The 10,603-nt window shown below is 26.4% G+C and overlaps 3 protein-coding genes across 3 annotated transcripts; 2 read left to right on the top strand and 1 right to left on the bottom strand.

The window, feature by feature from the left end:
- Positions 1-1,754: 1,754 nt before the first annotated feature.
- On the bottom strand, positions 1,755-6,982 carry LOC124432418. The gene is made up of 7 exons (XM_046981382.1): positions 6,860-6,982; positions 6,371-6,512; positions 5,918-6,079; positions 4,035-4,173; positions 3,619-3,784; positions 2,740-2,833; positions 1,755-2,417 (listed from the first exon to the last, which is right to left on the bottom strand). The coding sequence occupies exons 1-7, from the start codon at positions 6,866-6,868 to the stop codon at positions 2,182-2,184; spliced, it is 948 nt and encodes a 315-aa protein (XP_046837338.1). The 5' UTR covers positions 6,869-6,982; the 3' UTR covers positions 1,755-2,181.
- A 123-nt stretch (positions 6,983-7,105) lies between these two features.
- LOC124432417 lies at positions 7,106-8,718 on the top strand. Its single transcript, XM_046981381.1, has one exon. It carries the CDS (start codon positions 7,300-7,302, stop codon positions 8,635-8,637), a length of 1,338 nt encoding a protein of 445 aa, XP_046837337.1. The 5' UTR covers positions 7,106-7,299; the 3' UTR covers positions 8,638-8,718.
- Positions 8,719-8,861: 143 nt separating this feature from the next.
- Positions 8,862-10,491, top strand: LOC124432420. Its single transcript, XM_046981384.1, has 3 exons — positions 8,862-9,079; positions 9,154-9,887; positions 9,979-10,491. Exons 1-3 carry the CDS (start codon positions 8,963-8,965, stop codon positions 10,283-10,285), a joined length of 1,158 nt encoding a protein of 385 aa, XP_046837340.1. The 5' UTR covers positions 8,862-8,962; the 3' UTR covers positions 10,286-10,491.
- Positions 10,492-10,603: the final 112 nt, after the last annotated feature.

The raw sequence follows: 10,603 nt of genomic DNA, 5'->3' as shown, positions 1-10,603 counted from the left end.
GGTATACCTTATATAATTTAAAAAAGAAATTCTTTGAAACACCTTGTATATTTTTTTTCTTCCTTTTTATCAATTGAATCGAAGACAAATTGAAAGTTTTTTGAACTTATATTGTTATATTTTTTTTTCCTCAGAGAAATACCGTATGTACCAGTTTTTTTTTTTTTTTGTTTTTTAACACACTGTAGAATTAAGGGAAAAAAAAAGAAGTGCGTATTTCATGTCAAGGAAAGAATATTTTTTACATCGTTATAATTTATTTTACATCATTAATGTACATTGTTGACGCAATATTTTTTTTTTTTATATTATTAATATAAAAATTCATATTCTTTTTCCTTTGTTTTTCTGTTTAATTGGATCCTATGATATAGCTTTTTCTTTTGTTTCTTTTTTTCTTTTTTTTTTTTTTTTATTTCCCTACAAAAAAATGAATGAACAAGTAAAAAAAGTTAAACAGAAGAAATACCTTCGACATGGATTTCGAAAATCCAAAGGAAAATATATTAATGACGGAGAATATTTAAATACTTATAAAAGAAAAATAATATTGATAGAGTAAAAAAGAGGTTATGTTTATTTGTTGAATTGCATCGGGTTACATTACAACGTTTAGTTTTCAAATTCCACGAATGTATCCAACACAGTATCAGCAAATATTCGTAACACGATCTTCAATGAAGATATATTAGTATATACTAAAAAGAAAACTTAACGTTATGTAGGATGAAAGGAAAAGAAAAAAAAATATATATATATATATATATATATACACGTATACATGTTTCATTTATATTAAAACGGATATTTGATATTTCATAAAAAAAAGAAAAAAAAAGAAAAAAAAAAAGAAATAAAAGAAAATCATCAACATATACATTCGAATTATTATTATATCAATGTGCGAATTAATTAACGAAATAACAAATATTGTTTACATGTTCTTTTTTTTTATTTTCCTTTTCCATTTTTTGTTTTATTATATATATATATATATATATATATATATATATAAAAATTGCAACCATTTTCTTTTTTATCGAACGAATGGAAAAAAATTCGTTACGAACATTTTTTTTTAACGATTAAAAGAAAGGATTATTAACAATGTTCTCTCTCTCTCTCTCTCTCTCTCTCTCTCTCTTTTCGTTAATTGCTTACGTTTTCTTTTAAAGAGGATGACGCAATATATGTAGTAACACGTAATAAAATAGTACCACGTGCGTCCGATAGAGCGTGTCATTGTAGAGCGTTCTTATCTCCTATTGAATCGTTTTGCGCATCGTTTTTACGCATTCGTCGTCGCATTAAATATCGAGACTATCGATACATAATCGAAGATCTTTTCTCGTGGTTTCTGACTCGACGTGACTCAAGTCGAATAATAAATAGAGTAAGAGAATGTAAGACGCACGAATGTAAGACAGAAAAGTTATTTTTTCTCTTTCCTTCTTGCTTTCGTTTCTCTCTCTCTCTCTCTTTTTTTCTTTTTTTCTTTTTTTTTTTCTTTTTTTACATGGTAATGTGTAAATAATCAGGAAAAAAAAAAGAATAAGGAAATGGATTGTTTACTTTGATATTTTCAAATAAAATGAATAAATAAATAGATAAATAAAGAAAAGAGATTTATAATATTTGTTAATTTAAAGTTAAAATACGATTTTGAAAAAGAAAAATAAAAAAAAAGCAAAAGATTATATAGGGTGTCCTAGATATATAAAAAGAAAAAAAGTATAAATTATTCGATACGTATATAGTGTGTTCCTAAAAAAATATTTATTTCAAACAAAAAATTTCGAACAAGATCGTTTTTTTTTTTTTTTTAATAAAGATACCATTATTCAATAATTATATATAGGATGTGTGAAAAAGATTGAAACAAGGTATTTTATTGGGGTGAGGGGGGGGGGAAGAAATTATCGTTAACATACCTTAAATCTTCATTTGATTTAATTATTAATAACATAAAAAATATTTGATAGAAATTAATTAAAATTATTAAAAAAAAAAAAAAAAAAATTATAGAAAAAGAAAAGAAAATTAAAGAGGAATAATTTCTAGAACAATTTTTTTCTTCTTTTCTCTTTCATTTCCTAATTACTTGTCGAAGGTAATAGTGCGTATGCACTAATAAATCGTAAATATTTTTTATGTTTGTGCTTGCACGTAAAACAAAACAATTTACATGTGAGAAAATCGCCATTCCATTATTGGTCGTTTTCCTTCCCACTTTACTGGCAAATGAAGTTTCGTCGGTAAATGTTTAGCATACCATGTGTTCAATTCATGAAGATAAGGCTTCGTAACCATTCGTAACTCTTCGTTACGTTTCTTATTAGTTTTTGGAAATTGTTTTAGTTCGTAAAGCGGCTGCCATCTTATTTCTGTTTTGACGTCCAGTATTTTTGGAGTATAACCTAAAAAAAAAAAAAAAAAAAAAAAAAAAAAAACAAGACCGTATGTATATCTAGAAAAACCATATATATGTATGTCTAGACAATGAAATTTTTATTTTTAAATAATAAAAATAAAAAAAAAAAAATAATTATTAATATATAAAAAAATTTTTATTCATAAATAATAAAAATCGTATAATTAGATAATTAATTAAATAAATAAATAAATAAATATATATATATATATATATATATATATATGTTTATGAAATTTAATCAAAATTCAATGATTCATATATAATATTTAATATTTAAATTAATATTATATTTTCAATATAATTACCATCTTTTTCGATAGAACATTTTACTGGGCATTCCACTTTTAATAGTTTCTTTTCTCGACAGTTGGCAATATCCTCGACATCTTTTTTTACAGTCTAAATAAAATATTGAGACAGACCAATGAATAATATCGTGAATTATTAATAACAAATAAAATATTGATTACCTAAAAAAAAAAAATATATATATATATAAGTAGAAATCTTAATATAAAACAAAATTATATACACAGGATGCTTCTCCCAAAAGATTCGACTTGATACTTCAGGAGCGTAACAAGTTTTTCTCATTTCCTCACGATACACTCCTGAAATATAAGTCAAACCATTTGTTATACCCTGTGTATATAAAATCAAAATATCCATACGCAATATATAATGTAAATAATAATAATAATAATAATACAAATTAAAAATATAAAAAATGACAATGAAAATGACAAGGAGAAAATTTCTTAAAATTCAATAAAAAAAGAAAGAAACTATGAATTCGATCGAAAAAAAAATTTGAGAAATTCGATGAAGACAATGTTGATAATTCGCTTAAAAAAAAAAAAAAAAAAAAAAGCCATTTGTTTTAAAAAAAATATTTAAAAAATAAAAAAAAAATGTTATAACTTGATCTTCACAAATTGAAAAAGTCTTTTTAGAAACGTTCATAATAAAACACTACACCGGATATTTAATTACATACACCAACGCTATCATTCTCACGCGATCATTCTCATAAAACGTTCCAAATTGTTTCTATCCATAAATTGATTAGTTAAAGAACGTGGAGGGTATTTAAGGGAAGAAAAAAAAAAAGAAAGAAAAATATATAACAAAGAAAATGAAAAAAGAAGAAATCAGGTCAATAAATTGTATCATAAAAATCGAACCTCAATCTGGTGATTGGCATAATCAAATCCTTGTACAGTGTATTCCGCTTGATCATATGCATAATCGTTGATATAACCTATAGGGAGTTTCAATTCTTTTTTATCACCTTTATCTTTCCACCAAAATGGCGGCTTCAAAATATAACATGGCTGCTCCTCGTCGGATCTAATTAATTATTATTATTATAATTAATTATTATTAATTTTTTTGTATATATATAGGGAAACAAAAAATTTCTTTTTCTTTCCCCTCTTTTTTTCTGTTTTCTTATACACTTAAATTAAAAAAAAAAAAATAAAAAATAATATATATATATATATATATATATATATATATATATATATGAAATAATGGAAATAAAAAAAATAAAAAAATAAATAAATAAAAAAAGATAGAAATTATTCAAAATTTATACTTCGATATTCTATTTTTCTTTTTTCCTTCTTTTGCGCCACATTGAAACTTATCAAGAAATATTTCCTTCGGTACATTTTCCAAACGTTTCTCCTTAATATACTGATACTCGTATTTCTTTGATCTTGGAAATAGTGCACCTTGAAAGAAGAAAGAAAAAAATTAAATGACATGAAATAAAATAAAATAAATAAAAAAATAAAAAAAAAGAGAACAAAGAAACGATCTGTAGGACTGCATTAATTTGATAAATTCGATAAAAATGTTGAGAGATATTTTCGTTAATATAAGGTGCGACAAAAGTTTTCAGATGTACCAAAAGTACTCTAGATTGACTCTGCGTTAACTTCTCCTTGGATTAATTTTGTTCCTGTTTATTATTCTTTTTTTTTTTTTTCCTTTTCTTTTTAGACCTTAAAACTGCAAGGCTAATTCGAAGAAAACACAAGAATCACAAATTTAATTGTGAATTCTCGAAAAACGGGAATCCGCAAAAAAAAAAAAGAAAGTCGAATCAATTTTTGACCCATACGAAAAACTTTTGGGACACCCTGTAGGATAAAGATACGGTAAATTGGTGAGTCATTAAAAAAATTAGTGTCGTTAGGGTATTTCAAGAATTAGTTCCCTAGAATTCTAATCAGTCTATATCGTTTGTGCGGTTAATATTCGAATTGCTCGAAATTGCTTATGCATTTCATTATTTATATATGTGTATGTGTGTGTGTGTGTATGTGTGTATATGTGTATGTGTGTATTTCGATTACTTTTAATCGAGAACAATTAATATTCGACGAGGACTATTAAGATCAGAGATTCGTTATATGATCATTATTGCACAATCAGGATCATATATAGGATGCTCCAAAAAGTTATTCCACTGGATCCACTTGATACGATCCTGATATATATATATATATATATATATATATATATATATATATATATATATATATATATTATAGTATTATTATTAGAATACTAAAAAAAAAAAAAAGAAAAAAAACATGCATATATTACAAAATTACACACAATAGTTATATTCAATAAATTTTATTTAATAAAAAAAAAGTATACTTATAAAAGTATATTTATGAAAAAATTAGTATAGATTATTACACACAATAATTTGTGTTTATATATATATATATATATATATATAAAGTATAGTACTATTTATTATATAAATAATATAATATTCATATATAGGATGTTAATCTTGTTACGCTCCTGAACTATATTTAATATAATGTATGAAACTTTTTAGAACAGAGACACCCTATATAAATATATATATTATATAGTATTATATAAATACTGTTATACTATTATGTATACTCAATAAATTTAATATTCATGTTATATTATTAAAATATATTAAATAATAATATAATATTAATAAAAAGTTATGTTAAATAATAGTATAGTATTAAAAAAGAAAAAAAAATACAATACAATACAATACTATAATATTATTTAATGACACTATATATCATTATTTTTTATTTAAATAAAATATCTAGAAAGGTATATATATATACATATATTAAAATATAGCTATATAATAAATATAGAAAATATCTATATTGGAGTAGTTCAATATCAAAAGAAAAGAAAAAGAAAAAAAAATAAATAAATAAAAAGGAAAGAAAAAGAAAAGAACTATTTTATCAATGACGCCAGATTATCTCTAAGAACCACTTATCTATCACCGATAGCATGTCAATATTATCGAACTTTCAATATTCAATTATTTCTGATAATTCCAGTTCTGATACATGAAAATCTAATCAACCTCAATCTCTTGATACATATAGATAACAATTATATATATATATATATACATACATATATATATATATATATACATATACACTTACATACCTATATTATTATCTTGATTGGAATATTTCAATCGTTTAATAAAAGTTGAAAATTCGTGAATAAGGAAAGCATCTTTCGACTGGGCGTACCAAGATCTCTCCTTTTCTGCAAACGCGTTAAGTGTACGAGAATCGAGTTCAGTAGGTGGCGCCACGGGGTCGGCTGTGAACAATCACGTGGGACCTTTATTAATCCAATCAGCTTAATTCGATTGCACTATATAGAGATAGACGATGGCTGTTTAAATGCGATCGACCGTAGTGAACCTCTCTCTCTCTCTCTCTCTCTCACAGGCAGACACGATATGTACAGTCTCTCTCTCTCTCTCTCAAACAGGCAGACACGATATGTACAGACTTTTCTCTCTCTCTCTCTCTCTCTCTCTCATTGATGCGAGACAAACGTTTCTATTTTGATTTAATTGGCTCGTTCTATTTTCAATCGCTAACTTACTGATTTTTCTTTTTATGGGACGAAGTTGTTTTCCCATACATTTATGCGACGGTCCTGGCTTGCCGTGTAAAAAAATGCCATCGGATAAAAACGTTAATGAGACGTCCTCGACAACATAGTCGATTGGGGGAGGTTCGGGATACTTAAAAAAAAAAAAATAATAATAATAATAATAATAATGAAATAGAAAAAAAAATTTATCGATAATATTTTCGATTTTATTTAATTTCAAGAAATGTTTGAATATTTCTTTTTTCCTTCGTTAATCGATTTTTTTTCTTTTTTTTTTTTTTTTTTTAATTATTCATTAATGAATATGCGAAGATATTTATTTAAAGAATATTTATTGAAATTGTTTAAAGTTTTTTTTCAATGAAATTTCAATAAAGAAAGAAAAAAGAATATTTTTAAAAATAAATATTTTCATTATAATTAATAAATAAAAATATTAGATGTTTTAATATTAATAGATAAAAAAAATTGGAATACCATAAACATGGCGGCACACTTGAAATGTTTTTCGATTAAAATACTTTACTTGATATAATTTATTGAAAATATTCCAAAACATAACCTCACTTTCTTATACTCTCTCTTACATAAACATTAAAAACTATATATATATATATATATATATATATATATATATATATATATGTATAGATATATATATATGGAATAGATAATTTTTTTTTATATACATCAACTTCATGCTTATTCTATCGACTTAACCTAAAAAAAAAAAAAAAAAAATAAATAAATAAATAAAAATAAACATTAGAAAAAAGTATCTATAAATGATACGATATATATTATGATCGTATAAACGATCGATTCTAAATCTAATTCCGAGTAAATGAAAAGATTTCTATTCATAATTATATAAATATAAACATATATATAAAATATAAAAGAAAATAATTATCCTCATGAGAGAGAAAAATTTGAAGAAACAAAGAAAAAACGGTAGGAAAAATAATAAGATGAAAAAATTGGAGACGATTACGAATAAATCACCGCCATCGATCTTCGGTATAAGAGAAGAAATAGCTGACGATTATAAAGAGCAATATCTCTTTCTGTTAGAATTTTTTATTCATCGAATAACCGGCGAGAGATTGGCGAAATTGAATCAAATGTTTTTCGTACCTACCAGCGTTGGTTTAGAATTTTTACATTTCACCGAAGATGATAAAATCGAGATAACGCCTGTTGATTTTTTATTCGTCCCACAAGCTGGTATAGCGGACGACGTTGAATATTTTTATTCTGGTAAATCAATTATGTTTGCGATGGATCTTGATACGACAAGAGACAAGTTATTGGAATTAAATGTTAAAATGACGATAAGAAAAAGAATGCCGGAGGGTATTAAACCAGATATTTTAATCGGCATTGGAGAATTCGAATTGACCAAACAATTTGCTGCTTTAAGAAAAGAATTGTTACAATGCTGGCATAGAAAAGTACCACCACCTAAAACATTTGAGGATTCTGTACCTTTGATAATGAATGAGAAACAAGTAGGGAAAATTTTTCTCAATGTAAGAATGTCCGCATTTGGTGAAACAATTATTACAGAATTTGAGACACCAGAATGTATAAATAATGAATCTGATTATATATTTAAAGGTGAAGAACTGAATGAAAAATCTTTGGCTTATAAATGTAAAGTTGTAGATATTGAAAATGTCTGTGAGGAATCAATCATTGATATTCCATGTCGTGCATGTGTATTGGAGGAACATGCTTGTTTACCTTGTGGTCGTTCAACTGGTGCCAGAGTAAAAGATGAATTAAATGATCCTAAAAGTTCATGTTCCTTGGAAGCTTTTAAACCAGCTTCTTATCCACCTAGTATATTACAAGATACACCAAAAAAAGATCTTTGTACTGATATAAGTAAACCGAGTGGACCAATTCAAACAAGTCGTGGTCCTGCTCAAGCTTGTGGCAAAGCCGTTGTTCTCAAAGTTTCTGGTCTTTTGGATGGTGAAGTTAAAAAGCAACCAACGGTAACGGTCTCACCAGAAAGCGATGCAACTGGGCCAGACTGTCCGACTGATCCTGAACATGACGTTTTTATTTTGAGAATTGGTAAGAAAGGACTTGTCGGTGCCGGTGAGAAATCAGATTTGCAATTGGAAATGAGAACACCTAAAGGTCCTGAAAGAAGACCACCGATCAGACATGAGACACGCCAAATACAAGCTGATATCGAGGAGAAAAAAAAGAAAGGGAAGAAGAAAAAGAAAAAGAAAAAATAAGAAAATTCTTATAGTTGAATAATTCTATTGTTTATATGATTATCCTATGCAATATAATATAATTATAAATTTTATCCAAAAGAGTGACATCTATCTTAAATAATATATAAACATTGTTTTTTCTTTTCTTTTCTTCGCTTACCCTCCCTCCCACCCCCCCCCCTCCACCTCCTGCCATCCGCCTATTATTTTCTAATGGCAGTTTTAAATTGTAGTATAATGGTTAGATATATCATTATGTTGTAAAAAAAAAAAAAACCAGAAAAATTTGTGAGTAAATTAATGGTTTCAATATTAATTAAATTTAATCATTTGATACGATAAAATGGATGATAGTCAACAATTATTTCTGATTGAATTTTTGGTTGATAAAATTAATATACCAGCTGTACGTGCTATACATGAAGAAATGTTACCAGTGACGACCTGCATATCTTTTCAAGTTATACTTGTTTATTATTGTTACAAATAAAATGATTATATAGAATCATTTGTAAAAGTAATGTTGTATAACAGATCCTTAATTTGCCACCTATCAATATTAATGAAGAAGCATTAAGCGATGGATGTGCTTGTATAAGCGGTGACACTCAAGTATTTAAAAAAGGAAAATCTTGTCTTTTTGCATTACCCAATAACGTACTTCAAAAACCAGTTCATAGTTTTCCTGTAACTATGACTGTTTATAAAAAACTTCCACCAGGAGTATTACCAGATGTTATGTTAATTGGCACTTATCAGATACAATTAAGAAATTTGATAAATGATTTATTAAGTCAACGTGTATTCAATAATGGGAATCCATGTAAATCTTTAAAAAGTACTTTTAGGATAGCTACAGCGACTGGACAATGTGTTGGCGAAGTTACTCTCTTCATACGTGTCTCCTGTTTTGGAAAAAAAATAGTAACTCAATTCCAAATACCTCATAATAAAAAACCATACTTGTTTAAAGGAACCGACGATAGTCCAGTATTTCAATGTAAAAAAATACCTTCGAAAAAATGTTTGCCAGAATTTATACGATGCAATTGTACTGTAAAAAAGAATAAGGATGGGAGCGGTGAAGGAAAGAGTTGTTGTCGTCCAAAAACATGTCCTGAAACTTGTTTCAAGACTTGTTGTCGTCCAAAAACAAGTCCTAAAACTTGTACACCTTTGGTCAAATCTGAAGTCGACAAATGTAAACAACCACAATCAGAACCTTTGCCTTGTTGTCCACCAATTTGCAATGGTACCAAGTCATCCAAGTTAGTTCAAATTTTTTTTTAATTTCATATGATTTATTTTATTCAAATAAAATTATTATTAATTTCAATATTTATTATTATCCTATTCTAGATCGCAACAACAACAACAACAACAACAACAACAATGTCAACAAGAGCACCCAAAATGTTGTTCTCTTTATCCACCATGTATTCAACCAGTAAAACCTGTTTCAATTTGTGGTCGTCCACAACCTGCCACAACAAATACTTGCCCATCATGTTGTTCGCCTCAATCGGTTAAAGAAAAGACCTGTGCTCCTTGTTGTGGCACAAAGAAAACTACTTTTGATGAACTATTTAAAGAGAAACCTGTAAGAAAGTGTGGATGCGTTATTAAAGAAGAACCAACTTGTAGCTGTAGAAAGACCTGTTGTTGAGTCCTTGAGAACAAACAAACAAAACAAAAAATTATGGCGAGTGAAGAAATTATCTTTATTGAATCTTCTTCAAAGCTTATATTTTCTTCTACTATATATATATATATATTTTTTTTTTTCCAGTATGAATTTAGCTTAAAGATTTGATCAATCGACATGAAATTGTTGAGAATTGTTTCACTGTTTTCATTTTTTTTTTTTTTTAATCATACCAAACATCAAACTTTTTCAATCATGATTCCTATTAATTATTTCACAAATTAAATATTTTTATTACAATGAAATGGGGAAGATGTATCAAATAAATGATAAGAGATC

Source organism: Vespa crabro, chromosome 25 (genome assembly GCF_910589235.1).
Source record: "Vespa crabro chromosome 25, iyVesCrab1.2, whole genome shotgun sequence".
Lineage (NCBI taxonomy): Eukaryota > Metazoa > Arthropoda > Insecta > Hymenoptera > Vespidae > Vespa > Vespa crabro.
This window is presented reverse-complemented; position numbering and strand designations above follow the sequence as displayed.

Excerpts from the sequence above, each read along its gene's own strand:
- LOC124432418 (XM_046981382.1), bottom strand. Across the intron at positions 4,174-5,917 it reads CAATCAAGATAATAATATAG|GTGCACTATTTCCAAGATCA; the intron begins GTATGTAAGTGT and ends TCTTCTTTCAAG. Across the intron at positions 2,834-3,618 it reads ATGCCAATCACCAGATTGAG|ACTGTAAAAAAAGATGTCGA; the intron begins GTTCGATTTTTA and ends TATTTTATTTAG.
- LOC124432417 (XM_046981381.1), top strand. The coding sequence starts at position 7,300 with ATGAGAGAGAAAAATTTGAAGAAACAAAGAAAAAACGGTAGGAAAAAT.
- LOC124432420 (XM_046981384.1), top strand. The coding sequence starts at position 8,963 with ATGGATGATAGTCAACAATTATTTCTGATTGAATTTTTGGTTGATAAA. Across the intron at positions 9,080-9,153 it reads CGACCTGCATATCTTTTCAA|ATCCTTAATTTGCCACCTAT; the intron begins GTTATACTTGTT and ends GTTGTATAACAG. Across the intron at positions 9,888-9,978 it reads AATGGTACCAAGTCATCCAA|ATCGCAACAACAACAACAAC; the intron begins GTTAGTTCAAAT and ends ATCCTATTCTAG.